Genomic DNA, 24467 nt, shown 5'->3' on the forward strand with positions numbered 1-24467 from the left:
GTTATTCTCATAATCTGACTGATGAAATAAATTTTATGATTCACTTCACATACCAAAAAAAAACAACCCCTAATTCACCATGGTGATACATTTTCTCTGTTACTTTGAAATATAAGGTCTGAACATTGATATATTTGGTTTTAGTATACATACTAAATGAACAGTATATATATGTATATATATATATATATAATTTAAGTATTAATAACACCATCACTTTGAAGTTAGCTGACTATAAATGTAAACATGTATTTTTTTTATTGAATGTATGGTCACAGAGTTCATTTGCATTAGTAAAATCACGATTGCTATTCCCAACCTCAAATTTTCAGCCCTAATTGCAAAGTCTTAGGTATTTATTATTTGATGACTCCTCTTTTCAGCATTTCCTAAAATGACCAAATGCACAGAATGGACTGCTAAATTCGTAACTTTATTTATTCAGAGATATTTTCATTAAAAACAACAAAAAACTATTGATGGTTTAGAAGTCCCTAATACAGGCAATTAATAAAGCAAGTCCATTAGCCTAATTATGGAAGGGACAGCTCCAGAAAAGATCATTTATTTAATTATTTAAATATAGGCAAAAACATGCTTTTAATCCATTTTAGAGCAAGAGAAATCATAACTAAATGAAAAATAAATAACAGAGCATCTTCTACTCCTAAGCATGATGAAAATTTTAGAAAACTGAAAGCAATCATTTGGAAAGCTCAGTGTATCAAATGAAAAAATAATAAAGCATCTACTCACACTAACTCATCTTCAGCAACCTCCTTTTGTTTATCTAGATTTTTCCTCCTCAGTTCTGCCATCATCTGATCAATCTCTTTCTGAAGCCCTTGCAAATTTCTCTCAAAGGCCTTGTCTTGAGTTTCTAGAGTTTCATTTAGTCTTACAGCTTTTTCATTTACAGCTGCAGGGGGTAAGACAAATTTTGTAAATTAGTAAACAAAAGTGCCACATGCAAAAATGGCACCAAGCATCTGCTCTTCCCCATGATCTCCAAATGAAATGTAGTTTGCCACGGGTGTTCCTGCTGGGAACAGAGAGGTAGTTAATAACGATCCATAACAAACAGGGAAAGGTGACATATTTCTCCAATTATATTTCTTTTGGGGGGTACAGTAATTAAAGCATGGTGTTTCTATCTCACAAGGGAAAAAAATGTAAATAAAGAAATGGCCCAAACCTTCTTCAGGTCAGAGGTAAACAATGAGACACGAAGCATAGCCCTCGGAAGATGAAAATATAAGGTCTGCGCTGCTGATAATACACAATCCTATTCAGTCAAATTTGAAAATACCCGGTACAGAAAAACTCTCGGTGATGAGATCTCTGAAAACAAACCTGCCCTTTGTTCTTCCACACAGTTCTATGTTCGTTTGTTTAAAGGAATGAGGGAGGAAGCACTGGTCTTGGGATGAGGGTTATAGATTAGGGCTCAAAGCTACCTTCTAGCAATAACATCCATTGTAAGAGTGTGTTTATTATGCATTGAATAAAGTTTCAAACTGTGCTCTTTGGAATCTTAGGATTCTCTGGGTGCTTCAGGTATTCTACAAACGATGTCTATTCTGTTAAGTATCTATTTGATAGGTTAGTGTTCTGGGCAAGATTTCATTTGAAAAAAGAATTCTATGTCAAATAAAAGTTTGAAAAACTGGTGAGTTGAAACATTTATGTAGTTCTACCATTAGTTTTAGGCCAACTTCTCCTGAAGTGTGTTTTATGGCACATTAACTCAACAAGTTGAAGGGAGATGTTTTCTCAAACTCTTGTGTGCCAAACCCTTATTTCGGTAATATCACCTGTGAACATCCCTAGAATGAAGCTTGGGGTTGGCTAAGAGACATTTTCTACTATTCAGTGCTATATCCTAAGATGTCTTTAGGCAAAGAATCCTGAAAATTCACTTCTATTCTTGGAGAAACTTTTCTGATTAATACTGGTTGGAGCTGTCCCAGGGGTAACAGTTATTCCAAGTTGTTGTAACAGGTGCACACAGGCCAAACAGAGCTGCCATGGAGGGTGTGACGTGGTGGGTTAGTACCTTGGTTCTGAAATGACTCTCAGGGCCCACCCCAGACCTATTGACCTAAAAATTCTGGAGGGAGGGGACCAGCAATCCGTGGTTTAACAAGCCCTCTAGGGGCTTCTGCTGTATGCTAGAGTTTGAAAATCATGGTTTAGCAGAAGCAATTGGGTTTCAATCTTTAATTTTACCCTTTCCAAAATGCACCTTTCGAATTCTCTTTTCATGATTAAGGTAATCGGTCAGGCAGTTGTTGCTGTCAACCCCTTATTCCGACAGCCATGATCTAATCTGCAGAACCATTTGAATCAGCTGTTTTAAAGAACAAACATGGCCATTCCTAGCCCTGTGGTAGAAATTATTGCTCAGGTGCCATATTCCTAGAAGTTAGTGAGGGTGGCTCTTTCTTGGTCAACTACTCATAGTCACACTTTGACATACACCAAAGAACCTTCTCAAGATCCCACCACTACTGTTATTAAGTTATCACCTAGGCTGCACTGTGTTTGTTAAGGAACCACAGTGACCATGGACTGATTAATTGGAAAGCTCCTTGATCCAGCAGACTTTGTGAGAACTATGGCAGAACGCCAATGGTTAAAATGTAAGGTTTATACTTCTTAGATTTCAGGAAAGGCGGTAGATTTGGCCTTCCCTGTGGTACCTCTCCTTCTTTGGTCTGAATGCCTATCTGTCTGTATGTTGACTTTAACTAATTGTATTATGTAACTAACCACTGACCTCATTTGCATTCATAAATCCCACTTTTCAACTCGCCAAAGGTGTATGTTTTTCTTTTATTAAGTGAATATATAAATGAGCTTTGATTAGAGGTATTTTTTGAAATTTGATTGAATTTAGGTCCTGGGCCTAGGTGGTTATAAGGGGGTAATGTAAGAGATATAGCCTCACTTGTGGTCTATTCTCAAAACTAAACTTCTGCAGAGAAGAACTTGCTGGAAAAAGCATGATACAAGAGAGAGGAAAGGAAAAGATGGCTGTACCTTTTGGAACGTATGCATCATTTCTTTTAAATGAAAGTAATATGTAAGCAACTAGAAGAAATTATTAAGGCACACAAAAACGACAATAGAGATACTGTAGAGATACTGTATTAAAAAAGAAAGCATCATTTTAATAGAAGAGATGTGATTGCTCCATTCCTTATATATATGGAATTTGGAAATTCTCTGAATATTTTTAAACTAAAGACGAACGTGTTATTTAGTCTCTTAGATTCAAAGGTATATACTATCAGCACTTTCAGTTCAGTACATTTTCAACAGAATTGAAATTAATTATGACATTAAGATAGCTCTGAAATTTACTTATTTATTTCTACTTTATTTCAAAGGAAATTTTAAGTAGCTTTGAAATATCTTTAAAACAAGATAAAATTAACAGAAAAGGAGATGGAGTAAAGATAAAAAATAATGTAAATCAGAAGACATCTTAATAGACAGTATCTCAGTAGCCAGGGCAGAGCAGGGGATAAAAAAGGGATACTTAAGAAGTATACAGGATCTGTAACATATAAATGCATTAATCCCCCAGGAGAAACAAAGTTGTTTTTCACACTGAACCAAAAAAAAATATGCTCTGATGGGTAAATTCATCATGAATGACAAATACTACTGTGACCTGAGAAACAGGAAAGAAGGTGTCTAGCATTTATTAAGTCCTAATATATGTCAGTACATATGCTAATTAATGAGTTGTTTATATATATATGTATATATATACACATACATGTATACATATATATATATATATTTGCTCATTAATTCTAATAGTTCATGGAATGAAATATAGAGTATTTGTGATCTAATCAGGAGTCATAGCAAAGATTTTAAAAATTATAGGGATATAAGAATACCTTAGATTAATAGATCGTGATTATCTAGGAAGAGACCATGACTTATAATGGAAGATAGAGGGAGTAAGGTATTCCAACTAAAAATAAAACTGAACTAGACAAATGCCAGGCTAACAAATTCACTTTTCCCCACAGCAATTTATTGTCATTAATAAAACCTCAAAGTACTGATACTATCTCCAATTAGTGTAGTTCTAAGAGAAAAAAATGGGTGTGGATATGTCGTATAACCTACTTAAGGCTTTGGTGAGTTTCCTTTTCTTAAAAAAAAAAAAAAAAATCTCCTGAACTGCCAAGACTTGTAGTACATATAAACATCCCAGTCAAGATTTCGTTTACCTCTGGCATATTCAAATTTAAACATTCAGGAAGTTTTAACAGTTGGATTAGTTTTGCCAAAGTTCTCTTCTAAAGGGCTGTGCATATCATGTGTGTTATCATTTACATTAGTAGCTGCTGGAAGAAGGGAGTAGTGTCCACATTTCTCCCGGGTACAGGATCACAGCTATCCCACATGGACCTTCATGTAAATTAGGAAAAAGGTGTCCTGTCTGGACAGACACAACCAGACTGTCTGATGGATGCACAATTTTGAGAATGGGAGACACTTTTGATAATACATAACCCTTTTCTCTGATGGATGATGGACTGTGGGCGATGAGCAAAACCTGGACAAAATCTCGTCTCCACCTGCCCCCTGCTGGTGCCTTTGTGTGGTGCACAGACTGGGTGGGGGGTACAATGCAGAGAGCGAGCACATGAGCAGTGCTGATGTTGGAGTCTGTTGAAAACATGGACAAGCATTTATTCTTATGCATGAATATTTGATTGGAATGATTTCAAAATAAGTTTCCAGGATCGGCTGAAGTATTGAGTGTTTGAGATTGAGGTAGAAGGAAAAGGAAAATTACTGGGTTATTGACCATGCCTTCATGGATGCAGGCAGAAATTGTTTTACCTGCAATGGGATTTTTTTTTTTTTTTTTTTTTTTTGTGGGGTGGAGGGAGTGCTGGGGGGGAGAACACTTCAAGTCGCATTAATGGAAAATAAAACCAGGAAAAGCACAAAAAACTCCATCTAGCAGAAGATAAACCATAATGAGTTAGTTAAAAATTTTCCGGTAGGTGTAACTTCTGTTTCAGGTCCTGACATGTTTTGCCTCAGATTAAAACTCTGTTGCTTCTTGCAGTGGGGAATCTTTGGGAGTTTTCTGTCTCTTTTTGGCCAGTGATTCCTAAGATTTACCTGTCAGGATCTGCCTTGAAGGTTATCTCATGTTCTGACTTATTTGGCTGTATTTCCAAGCAAAATATCTAAAACATGTAACACTGTAAAGCAATAAAAATATTTTATTTTTTAAGAGAAAAAACCCAAAACATTTTTCCTACTTTCTAAACCTGCATGTATGTTTACTGTATAATAATAGACACTTAAGATCTAGATTTTTGGGTTTTTTATGTTTTCTTTAAGAGTTCTTAATCTGGGGTTTAGCCCCCAAATAGCTTCCACTTTGATCCTAAATCAGATTGGTAGTTGCCAAGCACTAATTCCTAGAGAATGATGGACTAAATACAGTGAAGCTTCTGGTAAGGTAGCAAGTCCAGACTCCAAGCAACAGATGTTCATTAAAAACAGCACCAAGTATTTTAAAAGCCATTTTGAGAAATTAAAGTGCTGCTTTAATGTACTGAGTGGAATGATAAAATTAGCTTTTTAAAAAATTAATCTTCTCAATAGTTTTGAATACAAACAATAGCAAAGCATAAGTTTATTGGTTATTTACTCATAATAGCCATTCCTCAAAAATTAAGGCATTCCTAAGGGACTGCATTCAGTTTACCACGAGCCTGCACTCATAATGACTAATTCACTGACTATTATGCCCTATTTAACATTGTAGATTGGAGATGCTTGGCAGATAATGCCCTTGACTGTCCCAACCTAAGTACTTTTCAAAAGCCAACCCTCAGATTGAGAAAGGGCATTTCTTACTAGAGAAATTCCGGTCCTGTGTAATCCCTTTTTCTATTTTTCTGGTGGGAGACATAATGATTAAATTAAATGATTCTAATACCTTCTGCATCCTGGGAAAGCTCCTTAATGAATCCTCCTAAGGAGTCTGCTCTCCTGTTGGTCCTCTCAGCATCCTGTCCAGTTTGCTCGCCATCTGCTGTCACTTTGGTAGCCTAATGATCCAAATTCAGGAAAAGCATAATTAATTGAGATGATGAAGCTACAGCGAGATAAGCTCCCACTGGCTACATTTTCTTTCAAATATAACTCTGAGCCAAAGGCAATCGATGAATTATTGATCAGATATACTGGAAATGACACCCCATGCTCCAGTATACAATTAAACTTTATTACTTCTTCCATTAAATGGAAATCAGAGAGTTGTATTTGGGCTTTTTAAAACCCTTGCTATATGCAATGACATAGAAGAAGCGATAAAACACAATTATTTTTGAAGTATCTTTGAGGTACAGTTGCCAAAAGTATTTAATGGATTCTTCAGCCTCCACATGTTGCAGTTTTGTCCATATTTTATTTACTGAAAAAGTGTGGAGCGTAGCAATGATCTCTTGAGGAGGCACAGGCAGTCTGTCTCAATAAGCTTGATCCTATAGATGCAGTCTAGATCAATACGTTAATTAAAGAAACAAAGAGGGAGAAATGCTCAGCTACTCAGTAGTAAATGCTTGTTTTATAACACTCTGAAGATGCCAGGAAACCGTTAAAGAAGAATAAATGATAACTTTTCCCATATGTCATCACCAGAAAAGACAGCTGTTAATCACAGTACTATACATCATTGTCAACAAAATAAAACAACTCCACAAATAGCTTCACGCCCCCAAAGAATATCCCCACACATTTGCACCTTCATTCCCATTGAAGATACCACTTGACACAAAGGAATCCATTCAATGCGTTCATAGTTAAGATATGCTATATTTAGTCAAATAAAAATGGCATATGCAATATTCAAAGTTTCTTAAAAGATACTATAAGGTTTAGAGCACCTTGAAATAGGCGTACAGTTCATTTTTCTACGCATGACATATGCTAATAAATAGGACTTTTTTTTTTTTTACTAAAAAGATAGGGATAATCTAACTACAGATAATGAATCAAAGAATCACAAACTGCCTTAAAATAATTTGAAAAAGGTCCAAATTGGCAGAGTATTAATATCTATAATCCTGTACCAGAGTGTTTGCATTCTAGACATGCCCAGAGATTCTAAAATTTTTTTTTTTTACACACATAAGAGAATTTTAGATAGAAATTAAAATAGAACTAAATGTCTGGCCAACACAGAACACAGTAAGAGATGCTATAGAAATTATATTGCATTTTGTGATTTCCCAGGGGGCAATAAGAGGTTTAATTCATGACCCCTTTCAAGGTTTTACATAAAAGGTAGAATATAAAGTCCAACTATCATCAACTAATTTCTCAATCTGTGAGTGTTACCATCACAAATAAAAGGATGAAAGGATAAGATCCACTGGAAGTTTTAAAAATCCCTCTTAACAGTCTGCAGTAAATATACAAAATTATTTAGAAGGTGCTAATCAATATTTTTACATATACACACCACATGCATATACACATACCTATAACATTTTAAATGTTACTTTAACATTACTAAAGTCAGCTGCTTAAGATGTTGGCTTTCTAAGCTGTCGTAGATGTTTGTCTAGCCTGGACTCGATTGTACTCTACAATATCACTCCTATTTTCACATATCACAGACTTTACTAAGGGACTTGATCCACATTGTGGTCATTTTCAATATCTTAATTATTAATGTATTACCAGCACTGTATTACCACACAGGAAGTGTACATTATGATTTAAACTTAAAATTTATTCTTTGCTTTATCAGTATCTTATCTATATTACTAAAAGATCATAACTTACATATTCACACAACAAAGGCTACCAATTCTGGCTCATAGCCTAAAGCATTTAATTTTTTAAAATAAATATATATTGATACACTGTCTCTTAAATTCTGGATGATCACGATCCCATCCACTGCCTTTAATTCTTCTTTCTTAATTAATTTATACAACAACATGTAAGAGTCATCATTAACAAACTTGGTACTGATTATAGGAGCACTCCAATAGTAAAGATGTCAAGAATTCTACATGACCCATGATAAGAAACAAGTTAAAAGAGTTATCATGAAGACCCTGTGCAATCAATCTCCCTGGCTTCTGTTTAGTATGTGAAATATGCCAAACTCTTTCCTTCTTAGGCTCTTCTCGGATCCTGCTGTCTTTGCCTGGAATAAACTTTTCCTCGGTCCTTTCAATGGATGGATCCTTGTCATTTGTCATCTTTCATCTTTCATCTTTCAGTTTCAGTGTCCCTTCTAGGTCTGGCCATTTCTAGGGCACCTAGCCAGGTTTCCAGACTTTCACAGAACATTTTTTTTCATAATACCATGCATTTTAGAATTACTTATGGCTCCTCTATTTGTTGGTTACCTCCCTGACTAAAAGGTAAGCTCTAAGAGAGCAGGGACTTGGTCTGTTTTGTTCATCACTTTATATCCAGCTCCTAGTGTGATGCCTCACTGAGAGCAAATATTGAATGAATGTTCAATAAATGATTAAGCAATTACCTAGTGAATCTTGCCGACCTTATTACCATTCCCATTGCCTACCTTTCTATGAACACTCCCAGAAAGGGCTTTTGTTTATACTATTGTTCCTTAACTCCTCTCCAATTATCCAAAATAAATCCAGCCTTCAAGAGTCAGTTCCAACTCAACCTTCTTTGTGAAGCCACCCCTGACCATTTTGGCTTATGCTTTCCTTTCTTCGATTTTTTTTCTCTTTTCTTTTCTTCTTTCTTTCCTATTAAAATTTTTCTTTTAATATGCCATGAGATATCTTGATTGTATATTTTCCAAAGTACCTTCCAGTTGCATCTTCCAATTCTTCTAAAAGACTTCACCAGTCTTTCCAATGCAATAAAAGATTCTGTATTATACTTCTGTCCTCCTTCTCTTTTTGAAAGTAATATCATCCTAATGACATCAATGGTCATACATTCTTATCTAATATGGAAACATATTTACAAACATCAGAAACCCAGTTCTGAAACCTTTGCATTAATTCTGAACTGAATTAGCATTTTCTGGCTTTAAAGAAAGGCAGCAGTTTGAACTTGTGACTTGTTGATAAACACATTTCTGCTGAGGGAAGGGGAAGGAGAGTGAATGCTGCATTTCTCCGTTGGCCCCAAAATGCTCACTCTCACAAAGGGGTACTTCCAAAGTAAACATGCAATGGTGATTTTAAAACTTTTACTGCAACACAATAATGAAGTAAACAGTAATTAGACACCTACCAATTTTTTCCCCAAAGCAAACCAAGAAACAAACAAACCAAAAAACGTAAACAGGAAGATAACTCTGCCTACTCTTGCAGTTCCTCCAATCATGTTAGAAGGATGTCATATTCAATGATCAAAAAATTTTTTTAAAAAAATTTTTTAAAGATTTTATTTATTTATTTGACAGAATGAGAGAGAGCGCACAAGCAGGGGAAGTGGGAGAGGGAGAAGCAGGCTCCCTGCCGAGCAGGGAGCCCGATGCGGGGCTCGATCCCAGGACCCTGGGATCATGACCTGAGCTGAAAGCAGATGCTTAACCGACTGAGCCACCCAGGTGCCCCAGTGATCAAAAAATTTTCAAATCGCAGTATTTTCATTTTAGAATGTTCCCCTTTTCTCCTCCTTCCCCGTCCCCAGGTATTTAACTTGAGAGAATGGGCTTTCTTACACATTAATTTTATACATATATGAAGCAGCGACAATAAGTCCATAATTTGGCATTTCTGTTTATAGTTGCTCCAACTGTTTTTTCAATTTCACAAAGCCATTATCCAGTGTTGCTCCAAAATAGAGACTGTAGATTACAGGGAGCAAAGATTCTTTTTTTAGATTTATTTATTTGAGAGAGAGAGACAGAGAGAGAGCATGCACGTGAGCAGGGGGAGCTGCAGGGAGAGAGGACCTCAAGCAGACTCCCTGCTGAGCCCAGAGCCAGGTGCTGGGCTTGATCTCCCAACCCATGAGATCATGATCTCAGCTGAGACCAAGAGTCCCACGCTTACTGAGCCACCCATGCACTCTACATAACATTCTGAAATCAATGTTAAGTCAAAGAAATGTGAAGCAGGGCATTACACTAAATTTTTGGATTCAATACACTAAAAAAAAAAAAAAGTGAAACCTAGGAAAAGTTACCTTGTGTTTTATAGAAGAAACAGAGACCTGCAAAATCTGACTTTGGGTTGTATAGTATTTTACACACTGTGCGGACTGTGGCATCTGCTAAATGCAGCAGACATGTAGGCATTTATACCTGCCCTGTATCCCCACCCCCAACCATCTCCTGCCTGATACCAAGTATCGTGCCTATGAGCCCAAGTCATCTGAGACAATCCAGTGAATGCAGTGTGATGATCTGCGTGACATATGAGGAAAAAAGTCCCTTTCCATCTTCATCAAAGTTTTGCTATAGAAGAAAATTGACAGCCAAGTTCTCATTCTTCTCACAAGCAAACTATGCTCGTATCACAAGTCCTTCAGGAAACCCTAGCGCCTTTCATCCTTCTATGGCTTCTCAGTCCCGAGACGTTCCTTGAGTGTAGCTCACAGGCGCACTTCGGCTTGTGCAGCTCCGCCCCCGCGCCTCCACGCCCTCCTCCTTGACCACCTGCTTCTTGAACTGGTTCATTTAACACCGGAATCAAATGATCCTGGGGTTGGCTAATATGCTGCAGGAGTTGAGAATGTTCTTGACCTCTGACAGCAATGCCAGAAGCAGGGAAGGATTCTGTTAGTCCTTTGTCTCATCTGTTGAAACTGAGGCTGATCCGTAAGAATTCAAGGGGCTTCTCCAGAACTTGTAGGGTTGCAGCTGCAGCCACTGAAGACTGAGGAGCCCCCGTCCTAGCTGCTGGGGGAGGGGATCAACCACAGCCCGACTTTCTCTATCTCCGGGGTTCCCATAGAAAGATGCCCCACTGCTCTGTCAGGGTAGTTGAAACCAGCTCTTAGGGCTGTGGTCATTTGCCGGCCTTCATAGCCCATTGACGTGATCTCAGTTACCACGTTCTCACAAGACTGCCCTGGGACACGTGCACCTGTTGCGTCTTCAAAAGTGTTTGGCCGAGAAGACTCTCCTGGTGCACCATTCATTTCTGCTGGCTTTTCTGCAGGGTTTTCTTGTTTTCATTGCCCTGGCGGGTGCAGGTGTGGGAGTGGGGCCCCGAGCCACAGCCCACCTCCTGGAGGAGCTAATGGTGGTGCCCTGGCAGGATGTGATCTGTGCTGGTGCTGGGACGGCTTTAGGTTTTGCCACTGTAACCATCACAAGGTTTCTTCATCACTTTTATACTCTTTTAGAGCAGTATCATCATTGAGGACTTTGCTGGAATAAATTAATTTTTGACCTGCTACAGGAAAGACATCTTTCCCCCTTTCCAGATTCAACCTTCTCTTTCAGTGCTTTCATCGCCCCCTGGGGTCAATGTCAGTCCTGTTGCTGGAGGGTCTGCGGGGTAACCTACTTGGTGCCACCAGGCAGCGGGTCAGCTGGCCATGGGGGCAGGACCCTTTCTTAGATTTTTAAAAACAACTATCATTACCACCATTCATGACTCTGTTGGGTAGTTACTTTGTTAGGTGTTTTGCCATTTCTATCTAATCTCTGTCCTTGGGGCTGAGGCTATGTCTTATTTTTTTAATGTCTATTTTTTTTTTTTATTCCTCAGAGTGCCAGGCATAGTAGATATTGAGTGATTAGCTGGTATAATAATCATCAAACCAACTACAAATCCCTTTGAAGTTCCAACGCCTATTGAAGGAAACAAAAAATCTCTATGCCTTCCCAATACCATGCAAACTGGCCTTCTGCCAAGTGCTAGGCTTGCCAGTGAATGTGGATGGCTGGGCAGTTCCTGGGTATTTTTCAGAGCCTAATGGGAAGCTTGTGCTCAAGAGCTGCAGCTGAGTGCTTAGGAGGAGAGCCAGGCAGGAGACCCCTCAATTCCAACCACACTGTATTCTTGTCACTGGCTTCATGGTCATTAAAAACTAACCTGCAATTACACGCCAAGTAATGCGGGCAGGATTGGGTTTGGGAGGAGGCAGAACTCTTTAGGGCCAGCCCAGTTTAGGGCCAGCACAGTGCTTCCTGAGGAAGAAGGTAGCCTTCCCCTACAGAAATGAGAAAAGCCGCCCCTCTCGGCCATGCTCCAGAAGAGGAGGAAATGTGAGGTTCCTGGCAAAAAGGCATTGATTCATGGTATTAGCGCTCCAAAATATGGGTTACAGAATCAGGCTCAACCATATCCTGGATTGATATGTGTGTTCAGAAGGGCTTGTAATACTCTCCTGTGTCTCATTTACCCTTCCTGCTTTTAAAGATACACAGAGGGCATAATCCCTATTTTTACACTGATGAAAGTGAAGGTATGGAGAGGTTAAGTGACTCATCTGAACTCATACACACAGGGAACTGGGGGCAAAACACACATTTTCTCACAGCTTTATATTTTGTCCGTATCAAGCACTAACTTATATTATGCTAATATCCGGGAAGAATAGGAAAATACATGAAAAAGGTGAGCATTCTGGGTGAAAGGAGGGATGCTGCTTGAGCTTAGGTAGTACTTGAAGTGTATCACCTTTAGGTTTTAGTAAATTAACATATTTAAAAATCCATAGCAGAACATCATATAGACACATTTTTAAAAGTCATGTCTTATTACACAGTAATTAAGGTGAAGAGTCACCCTTGTCAAAACCACCCATGAGAGACTCCATAAAGGAAGCCTATGACAAATGCACTATCACCCATAGGGAGTGGTGATAGATAGCGGTATCATGGTGAAATTCACGACAATCAGTTTTACCCAGGACAGGCTATTGATAATGTTACAGATGAATGCTAAATACTACATGATAGGAGCTATCTGTCTGATTCAGTTTAGTTCTTCTTGCATTTTATTAAATTACCATTCCATCCCTTAGTCATATTCCCTCTCATTCACTATTATCTTGTCCTTTGAGTATTTGACAAATGTCTTCTCATTTATCCTACTATGCCGTACAATCTTCCTTTGATTCTCTATCTTTGATTTTCTTATTTTTACATCCTCTTACCTCAGTTCTACAATCTTTCCAGCATTCCCTTCTAAATGATGCCTTAAGCAGTACCTTGTGTTTCTCTCTTACTTTTGATTACCTTTTTTTACATTCAAGTTCACTAAACTAGGTATTTTTTCCTTCTATTTTTCTTTTTTTCTTTTTCCTTTATTTTTTTAGAGTATTTATATTAGGCAGCATGCATTACCATTAGGCACGCATTAATTTACTTCTGAACAATGTAGCTGTTACTTTCTTGCTTTAGCTCAAGCAGTTCTCACTGTGCCTCTTGAAACCTGCACATAATTTTCTTGGTTGGATATTACTAGTGTCTTTCATTTTCTGCCTTCTTTATGTTAAAACTAGAATCTAATGGGGCAAATCTAACTAGTGAATAGACAACATTGCTTAGATGCCATCCACTTTTGCATTTGCAGACTTATATGCCCTCCTGCTGAAATTAAATTTCAGATCTAATCATTTATATGATATTCTCAAGGGTCATCTTCGAAAACTACCAGTTTTGTATATCTAAGTGTCAGTGAAGGACTCCTCAGGCAAGCTATTAGACAACACACAAGGAAAGTGATAGAGAGAAGCCAAGTGGCTCTCTGGAATGGTAATAAGTGAGTTCTATACAATTTCTCCCTAAATATTTCAGGTGTCTGTTTTCAGAGTCCCAAACCAAACAAGTATGATGTGCTTTACATTCTCTCTCTCTCTTTTAAAATGTAATAGGAATAAAAAAAAATTGTAGGAAACTTAAATCTCTTAACACTATAAATAAGATAAACATATACAATATTTTTGGCACTTAAATCATTTAAAAGCTAGTTTCATCATTTTAGAAATAATTTTTATTTAAATTTGATTTTAAATAGGCAGTAAAAGACAATGAAAATAAAGCTCAATTTTGATATTTTATATAGTTCAGTCTATTACACAGCATTCTCACCTTACGGATAAACATTTAGAAGATGCTTATCAAAGGAAGTAAAACATCCAACTGAATATAATTATAAATATATGCCTGATTTTAGTGTATTTTAGAGACATTAAAAATCAATGCTTATTTTGAGTTTTTCTACCTGTCATCTAGTTGTTCAAATGCTATTTTTAAATTATTCACAGTTAATTAATTAAACAAATTACTGAACTACTGTGTGCGTGATATTGGTGATACTGTGGTGAGAAAAAAAAAAATTAAAGGACATACCTCCTGCCCTTTTGGAGCCTATAGTCTGGTAGAGTAGAGATGTATTTGTTGAGTGATCATGAAAATAAATTTATAATTACAAACTGAAGAAAAAGCACAGTGGTATAAGACAGTTATAGAGGAGTCTCATCACACCTAAAATGTCTCCCTAAGGCAGCGTTCCATGAGCTGAGGTTTGAAAGGTGAACTGGAATGAATAGAAGTTAACAAGATACAGGAGAAGGTGATTTACTTCAAAGGCTAAAAGAAACCTATGGAAAGGCTCAGCGGTGGGATGAGGTAACTGAAGGGCTGTATGGCTGGAGCGCAGATGGTGAGAAGCACAGGTGGCAGGAGATGCGGCCAACAAGAGGACTGGAAGCGCTCACTTAAGAGCCATGAGAAGTTGGAGGATGAGTTTAAGCACCCGGGTGACATCTTCAGATTTGGAATAGCAAAAGTGCATTCTGGCTACACTGTAGAGAACAAAGTGGAAGGAAAACAAGAGTAAAAGCAGAGGGAGTAGCTAGAAAACCCACGTGGTAATTCCAAACTAAAGATTATGGAGATGGAATGAGAGTTGGATAGCGGAGAGGAGATCTATACAAGAAGAGCAACCCCCTGCATTTGATAATGGGTTGAATAAGTGGGAGTACAGTGAAGAAGAAAAAGGACTGAGGAAAATTTCTAGCTTTCTGGCTTATATGTTAAATGTATCAGGGTCCCGATAACCAGGCCACGAATTTGGGGAGAGATGAGGCTGGGCAGTTAAGCAAGAATCAGATCACAACGGGAGAGCATCATATGTCATACTACACCAAATGGAGAGCTGTTGTAGAATTTGGAGCAGAGCAAAATGATCAGGTCTGTGATTTGGAGAGTTTACTCTGTTACATGATTAATAATTGGTTGGAGTTGGAGATGGCTTGGAAAGAGAGGTCATACATGGAAACTGAATTGGATTGGGTTGAAAATGAAGGTAAAGGGTAACTCATTCATTTTTTTTGGGGGGGGAACTGGCTACATATTGGAGGACAAATCACTGAGATGCTCTAAATAGGAAAAAGTATGGGTTTTAAGAGGAAGATGATGAGTTTAATTTGAGATGTCCTATCGGCAGCTAGGTTTCTAGGACTGAAGCCGGAGAATAAAGTCTGTTTTGAAAATATAGATTTTTGAATCTTCAGCAATTAAAGCCCAAAGAAAGAATTTACAAGTGAGAAAAGATGTAGATTGATGACTGTACCCCAAGAAAACCAACTTTAAAGGGATAGACAGAGTAAGAGCCTGAGAATAAAAGGACAGAGAATTAAGAGAAAACTAGAGGAGAATATGTGAAGAAGGAAGGAAGGGTCAAAAATGGCAATTGCTACAGGGGGTTCAAGTAAATTAAAGTTTTCATTGGATTTAGTGACCAACATGTCACTGGTTATCTTTTAGAAATAGCTTTAGTAGCAAGCTGGGAGAGGAAATCTAAATTGCAGTGGAGTGAGAAGAGAATGCAGACCTGTCTCCAAAGCCTTCAAAAACTTTGGCTGTGAAACAGGAGAGGGAGCTAAGAACAGTAGCTATGGAGATATATGGAGTTGGCCTCAAAAAGCATCTCGGTATTCACACACATTGTAGGACAGTTCAAATATGCTAAATATGATTCCTATGTTTCAAGAAACTTATATTTCAAGAGGGAAATCAAATGGCAATAAACCAAAATACACTGAAAGAGATGTGTGATTATGTAATATTTTGCCTGTGTAATATTTGCACTATAAATTATATAAAATGCATGTTAAGTGTTAGTTTGGGGAGGAATATGATTCTCTTTACCACAGGTTATTAGAGAACTAGATTGCTCCATGAAAAAATGAGCATAGAATATATAAGCACTTGTAGGAGAAAAGGCAAGCACCTACACCAGCTATGTAGGATGAGACTCACCAAATGCTTTAACAAATCTAAAGAATGTGTTAGTCATAAATCGACTGGTCAGCCAACAAAGCAGAAAAAAAGGAGCATAAAAAGACTGGCTGTACCAGTGAAAGAAGGGAGCTGGAATTATCAGGTGATTATAAGCTCACAGTAGTTTTCAACCTTGGCTGACATCAGAATCATCCCAAGAGCTCTTGAAAATCCCAGTGCACTTACTGCCCCCCTCAGAGCAATTACATCACAACCTTTGGGAGTGAGACCTGGCCCCAAGTAATTCCCATGTGGGCTCCTAGTTTAAGGCACTGTCTCCTCTAATGTAACCATGAAAGTCATGGCTACCACACTTCTCAGACTGTGGTCCCAATGCTGGATCATTCATGGCCACGAGATAAAGGTACTGGTGGTCTTAGGCTGATACTATTGGATATTTCAGTCATCTAGCCTTCTAGTGATGATTCCATATGTATCAATTCACCTTTTGATTATCATGCAGCATGACAATAGGGGAAGAATTGATCATGTTGACTTGAGTATTTATGGTCTCCATGATAGTTATGTCTCTAATTATAAATGTGATAGAGACAAGGTTAATTAATAAATGAGGATTTTCATTTCCTCCTCATCCTCACTTCACTGAAGAGATCTTTGCTTTCAGTAGTCTTATTTCTAGGCTTTTTGTGTTATAAAATCTGAAGATTGCACAGATAAAAATGGTCTTAGAAAAAGAATAACTTTACAGTGGACAAATCTGGCAAACACTACCTTAGCCAGGTAATCAAGATAAGAAGACATATGGATTGCATGGGTTCTTAATTTGATGTAATAAAAATGATAAAATGATAAAAATGATACTTTACTTCTTTAGCCTTTCCCACAAAAACCCATAACTCCATACTTATCACAAAAACATGAGTTAAGCCCCAACTGAGGGACATCCTACAAAATACATGAGCTTGTCAAAACTATCAAAATCATCAAAAACAAGGAAAGTCTAAATCTCAGTCCATAGCCTAAGAAGGCACGATGACTAAATGTAATGCAGTATCCTGGAGGGGATTCTGGAATAATATAAAGATGTTAAGTGAGAACTGAAGAAATCTGAATAAAGTACAGTTTTTAGTTAATAATAATGGATCAATACTAGTTCATTAGTTGTAGCAGACATATCATACCAAGAAATTAACAGTAGGGGAAACTGGGTATGGAGTATAGAGAAAATCTCTGTATTACCTTTATAACTTTTCTGTAAATCTAAAACTATTCTAAAATAACAAGTTTATTTAAAAATAATATTGAAATTAACTGAAATTGGATCATAGACCTGAATGTAAAATACAAAACTATAAAACACCTAGAAGATAATAGGAGAAAATCTAGATGACCTTGAATATGGTGACAACGTTTAGATACAATACCAAAGTCAAATCCATGAAAGAAATAATTGATAAGCTGGACTTCATTAAAATTAAAAACTTCTGCACTGTGAAAGACACAGTCAAGAGAATGAGAAAGCAAGCCACAGACTGGGGAAAAATATTTACAAAAGACATATCTGATAAAGGGCTAGCACCCAAAATATACAAAGACCTCTTAAAGCTCAATAATAAGAAAACAAACAACGCAAATAAAAAAGAAATGAGAAAAGATTTGTCTTAGTCCATCTGGGCTGCCATAATCAAATATTATACATTAGGTGGCTTATAACAACAAAAGTTTATTTCTCATAATTCTGGAGACTGGGAAGTGCAAGATCAAGTCCCCAGCGGATTTGGTGTCTGGTGAGGACTTCCTAGTACCATTTTTCACTGTGTCCTCATAAGGCAAGGAAGGGGAAAAGAATCTCTCTTCTATAGGGGTTCTTTTATTTTATTTATTTTTTATTTTTATTTTTTAAAGATTTTATTTATTCACTCATAAGAGACAGAGAGAGAGAGAGAGAGAGAGAGAGAGAGAGAGAGAGGCAGGCTCCCCGCTGAGCAGAGAGCCCAATGCGGGACTCGACCCCAGGACCCTGGGATCACGACCTTAGTCGAAGGCAGACGCTTAACCATCTGAGCCACCCAGGCACCCTATAGGGGTTCCTTTTATAGGGCACTAATTCCATTCATTAGCATTCCACATTCATGACCTAATCACCTCTCAAAGGCCTCACCTCCTATTATCATCACCCTGCCAGTTAGAATTTCAACATAGGAATTTTGGAGGGGACATAAACCCTCAGTCCATAGCAAGACCTAAAGAGACATCTCACCAAAGATGATACACATGCAGATGGCAAATGAGCATATAAGAAGATGCTCAGTATCATATATCATTAGGAAATTGTAAATTAAAACAAGGAGCTACAACTACACACCTATTAGAATGGCCAAAATTCAAAACACTGACAACACCAAATGCTAGTGAGGATGTGGAGCAATTGGAACCTTATTCATTGCTGGTGAGATGCAAAATGGTACCACCACTTTGGAAGACAGTTTGGTGATTTCTTAGAAAACTAAACATACTTTTACTATAGGATCCACCAATTGAGCTCCTTGGTATTTACAAAAATGAATTGAAAACTTATGTACTCAAATGTTTATAGTAGCTTTATTCATGCTGCCAAAACTTGGAAGCAACCGGGATGTCCTTTAGTAGATGAATGGATAAATAAACTGTGGTGCAATCAGACAATGGAAAATATTATTCAGCATTAAAAAAGAAATGAGCAATCAAGCCGTGAAAAGACACAGAGGAAACTTAAATGGATATTACTAAGTACAAGAAGTCCATGTGAAAAGGCTACATAGTGTATGATTCCAACTATATGGTGCTCTGGAAAAGGCAAAACTATAGAGACAGTAAAAAGATCACTTCGCCAGAGGTTTGAGAGGAGGGAGGGAGGTGGAGCACAGAGGGTTTTTAGGGCAGTGAAACTACTCCATATGATACTATAATGGTGGAGACATGTCATTAAACATTTCTCAAAACCTAAAGAATGTACAACATCATGAATGAACCACACAGTACACTATGAACTTTGAATGATAATGATTGTCAACGTAGCTTCATTTATTTCAACAAATGTACCGCCCTGGGGGTGGGGGTGTTAATAATGGGGAAGCTATGTATGTATAGGGTTAGGGGGTATGTGGGAACTGTCCATACTTTCCAATCAACTTTGCTTTTAACCTTAAACTTCTCTAATATATGCATTCTATTTTGAAAAATTTATTCCGCATGGGAGAGTCTGCTGAAGAGATGAAAAGATGTAGGCTAAGACATAATAAAGGTCTGACTTTCCTAGTAAAATATTTCTTGTGTTTCTAGGCTCAGATCATTAGGCTCTAATCAGATCAATGAGAGAATGCTTGTGTCAGTTTTGCTTATCCCTCTATTCCCAGTGTCTGTCATTCTGACAGAGTACCTAGAACACGGCAGCTGCCCAATAAGTATTAATAAAATGAATGAATAAATGAAATGCCTCCTGTTCCATGGAATTTTCCCTAATTACCCTTAAAGAGATTAAATCATTCCATTTATGTTTCTCAGGTACATTTCTTGTACCTTTATTTTATTTCATGTTTTATTATATATTTGCATGCAGCTGTCCCACATTACCCTCCACACATCTAAATAACATATCTTATACACACACACACACACATACACAGATATATGAGCGCGCGCGCACACACACACACACACACACACACACACTAGACCGAAGTTCCTTGAAGACAAAGACTGGGCTTCATTTATATCTTTCATCTGCAAACACTTAGCTTGGGTGAACATTCATACATGCTTGTTGAATTGAGTTTACTTTGTTTGCTATGACCAGTTTAAAATTTCTTATTTAGTTGTAATTACATAGCAAATACAAAGTTATTAGCTATTAAATTAATATGAGATAAATGTACTTATTAATCTAATTAATACCTAACAAGAACTGGCAAACAACTCTGTTCTGTATCTAGCTGGTACTAGATTCTGAAAAAGCGTTTCATATGCTATTTGTAATCTCAGGGCCATTGTTTAGTGTTATGTGCTCAGAAGCCGATTTGATTTCCTTGTGGAAATTTTCCTAAACCAGCAGCATGCATGTGAGGTGGAAAGATTACTGGACCAATGGGAATCTGGAGACTGGGTTCTACTTAGGTCCCTGAGTTTAGGGAATTGTATGGCCAGTGGTAATTCTTTTCATTGTCACGCCCTGAGGTATCGCTTCTTAAACAAACAAACAAAAATGCACTAGATAATATGTAAGAACATTCTAGCTCCAATATTTGTTGTCATTTAAAGCTCTTAGAAAATCTAACTGGATCCCTAAATGACAAGCCAGTTCTCTGCTCATGCATTTTTCTGGCCACAAGATGGCGGACTTTGTGCTGTTTTCTTCATTTTCTAACAGTAAAAAGAAACTTGACCTTCTTGCAGTTTTGAAAGTTTAAAACACCCAATTCCTTAAAAAGTCTGATAAATGTAACATGGACTTTACATGCTAACTTTTCAAAGTGTCTTAAATGCTTTGGATTTTCACAATAAAGATTTCCTCTTTTGTGTGGGAATACTGATTTAGACTGTATTTCTATACAAATGCAAATATCCCGTGATGAGATCAAAGCGTCTGTAAGTATTTTCATTTGTTTTTTTTTTCCTTACATAGTCAAAGACAGTGCTGTTGGAATTCAAAATTGATAAAAACTTTCATGTGTGACTGGATAGAATTTTCAAAATACACTGTCACTCTGATATTTTTAGCCCTTGTCCTTGGCGCTGCCCAAGCATCACAACTTCCTTTGATGCTACTGAGTTTCAGGATTTTATTTGAGGCAGAAGTAGCAAGTCAAAATACATCTACTTCATGCACCAAATTGGGAATTAGAAACAACAATAGTTGCACTTCAGAAATTTGATGTAATTTTCCTTAAAATACATGATCTATCTGCTATAAGAAGATTCATGACCCTCCCAGCTTACCCTGGTCAGAAGCTCATTCATTTCCGACACGAGCGTGTTCAGATTGCCCTCTGCCAATTGAATGAGCCTCTCTGGGGCCCGCTGAGGTGAGAGCAGGTGCTGAAAAAGATTTCATTCCACATACATTTTAGTAAAAGGTTTTGCAGTGATCATGGGGTTGTACATTTAACACAACAGTTTTCCTTTTTATACAAAGTATTTCACCATCTCGCCTTCAAAGGAAAGATAAACCATTTCAACTGGGCACATATATATGAAGTGCAATGCAAAATATCCTGGCAAGCAATGCAAATTGCAGTCATTTATTGAAAAATTACTATGTGCCAGGCTTTTTTTTTCCCCACTTAATTCTTACAACAATTCTATGAGGTAAATGTTTTTTTGTTTTGTGTCTGAAGAGACTCTGGCTCGAAGAAAGTTAAAACTTGCCCAAGATCACATGGCCCGTAAGGGGTAGAGTCAAGATGAACTCTGATTGTTCAAGGCTCCCATTTCACCAACAGAGAGTTTACAGGAAAGAAGGAGAGGAGGGGCCTGGCCAGGCACTCACAGAGGGGCCGTTTTCTTCTGTTGAACACAATGTCACAGAACAGTAACATTAGACAGGGTCACCCTGTGACAGTGATGAATGAAAGAAAACAAGGCCACTCCATAATCTTGTCTAAGCACAGACAAAGCCATGGTTTCAAAGGTATCAAAAATCCATTTGCTGTCGAATCTGAGTGACCACTGCCCCTTTGGTCATTATAGCTTTAGCCTCCCTGTGTTCTTCCCTCCTTCTCCATAAGATTCATTAGAATAATCCATTACCTCCATTTCCTAATAGCACCCAACCCAGCCCAAACCCCTGCTTCCTTACAGCTGGCCCAGAACACGCAGCACAAACCCAATACTCGGAGTCATTTCTATGACCTTCTTATGGAGACACACCCACATGCCCCAGAGTGGGCAGTGTCCCTTGTTGCAATGAGCTCAGAAACACAACTCTGTTCTCAGTGGTCTCTGGCTGGACACAGGGAAAGGAAACAAACGAGGAGGTAAAATAATTTGCTTACCATTTTAAAATATCAAAATAGGATCCCAAGGATCCAGGTATTAAATAAATTGTAGAAGAAGGACACAAACCCCGAATCAAGAAAGACTGGAATTGAAGGAAAATCAAGGTGGTGTTGACCAACGCTCAGCCAGCCCTCAGGAGGTAGAGGACTGTATCTCTTGGTTCAGGTAGTGGCCACAGATTAAAAGCTCTTCCATTAGGGCCTTTTGCTACTTCATCCAGTGCTCATGCAGTATTTTCAAAATGGTTTATGTCCTACTGAAGTATTTGCTTTTCTAGTTCAATCTCCTTTCTTTGTATTCCTCCCATGCAGAGTAGTCCCCCCTCATCCATGGGGGCTATGTCCCAGGACCCCCAGTACACGCCTGAAACTGCTGGTAGTATTGAACCCCGATATACTGTTTTTCCCTCTGCATATGAGCCTAGGATAAAATTTAATTCATAAATTGGGCCCAGTAAGAGATTAACAACAATAAAATAGAACAATTATAAAGATATGCTGTAATAAAAATTATGTGAATGTACTTTGTCCCTCTCTCAAAAAACATTACTGGAATGTATTCACCCTTCTTGTGATGATGTAAGATGATGAAATGCTTACATAATGAGGCACTGTGGCGTGGCATGAGGCTACTATTGACCTTCTAATGACAAGTCAGAAGGGGGATCATCTGCTTGTGAACCAAGGTTGACTGTGGGTAACTGAAACCGTGGATGGGGTGGCGGGGGACTAAGGAAAATTACCAGTCAGCATCTTCCTCATTAAAACTCCCATTTCTGAATATGAGGCCTACAAGGTAAACTCGGATTCCTCTGTCTAGCTTTCAAGGTTGTCCTTCATAACACCCTGCCCCACTCAAGTTTCTAGCCTTACCTTTTACGAGCATGCCTGCCTTCTCATGTAGGACAGAGAGGCCCTGTGAATTCACAGCTCCACCTCTGCTCACACACTCTCTTCTTCGACTCGAGGAAGGAGTATGAGCCCAGGGCCAGCGAGGCTTTATCGATGGCAGGCTAGGCTGGGCCTTCCCAGGCAAGTTACGTTCTCTCTCTGAGCTTGACAAAGGTAGTTTCATTCTCCCCAGCCCTAAAGTCATAGGGCCTCTACTCAAATCCTGGCTCTGCATTTAGTAGCCATGTGATCTTGTGTCTCACATTAACTTCTCTGTGTTTCGGTTTCCCTACCTGAAAAAAACAGTACTTCTTTCCTACCTCTTGGAGTTTGTAGAAGATTTATGTATGATAATTCATGTAAGACTTTAGTCATTTAATTGCTTTGCACAGAGATACCCACCACTAAGTGTTAGTTATTTTTGCTGTCATCATTATTGGCTTCCTCTTCTGGAAAATAGGAATAATAATACTTGCCTTGAAGGCCATGGTCCAGATTACAGAATATACTCCCTAGAAGAGTATCTGCCAGTGTCTAGTGAGTAAATCTTAGATTTTTCCTCCAGTCCTTGCCAACATTTCTCTGCCTATTAAATTGTGTCTATTCTTCAAGTTCCAGCACAAATTACACTCTCATTAATAATGCATTCCCTTGTTTCTCTGAATATTACCTGTTTCTCCAATCTTTGTACAATATTGTAAGTCAAAAATTTATAAAACACATGATGATTATCCTGATTGTTAAATTATTGCTTTAACCACATAGACTGTAAGCTTCCTGAGGGTAGTGACCACAGTGTACGAGTCATGAAACTCCTAGGGAACCAAGTGCAATACCGAAACATTCCAGAATTTCTCAAAAAATACCTGATCATTGACGGATAGCAAATCGGGAGTCACTTTCCATCTTTTGTTATCAGATGAAGTCCCAATTTCCTTAACATTTCCTCCTCTCCCACCCACTACCGAAAGTTTTAACAATGTTTTAGAATAGTGTTTTTCAAATTAGTTCTCATTGAAGTGTTTTCAAAGGTCTGCTAGCTCTCTAGTACAAAGTTTTAATCTTGTGTTTTCATTTTGACAGGAAACTTAAATGTTAATGTAAGCATTTCTGGAACTCAGGCCGGGCACCTGAGAGATGGCTATGGCCATCTGATTTCAGCACCTACCTCTGCATGCATGTCTGATCGTATGGCAGATTGAACACGTAAATCATGTGACCTTGTCAAGTAATGCCAAATGTCATTTTAGGACCCCTTGCAAGAGGCTCTGTAGTTCATACTGTAGAATGGTAGGAATTATATGTAATATACATACTGATGAAAGAACCTGTGTGGAAGT

At 37.9% G+C, this 24467-nt stretch overlaps 1 protein-coding gene and 1 pseudogene across 2 annotated transcripts in view; both read right to left on the minus strand.

The window, feature by feature from the left end:
* The window catches only part of LAMA2 (laminin subunit alpha 2), a 622013-nt gene that overhangs the window by 128554 nt on the left and 468992 nt on the right, over positions 1–24467 (minus strand). For both annotated transcript variants that reach the window (XM_078054754.1, XM_078054753.1), the window contains exons 34-36: positions 21179–21277; positions 5990–6101; positions 757–919 (exon numbers count right to left, since the gene is read on the minus strand). In XM_078054754.1, the coding sequence (XP_077910880.1) occupies positions 757–919; positions 5990–6101; positions 21179–21277 (374 nt within the window). The remainder of the gene's footprint in view (positions 1–756; positions 920–5989; positions 6102–21178; positions 21278–24467) is intronic.
* Positions 10370–11168, minus strand: LOC144379154 (UV excision repair protein RAD23 homolog B pseudogene; annotated as a pseudogene).

Source organism: Halichoerus grypus, chromosome 9, assembly GCF_964656455.1.
Source record: "Halichoerus grypus chromosome 9, mHalGry1.hap1.1, whole genome shotgun sequence".
Lineage (NCBI taxonomy): Eukaryota > Metazoa > Chordata > Mammalia > Carnivora > Phocidae > Halichoerus > Halichoerus grypus.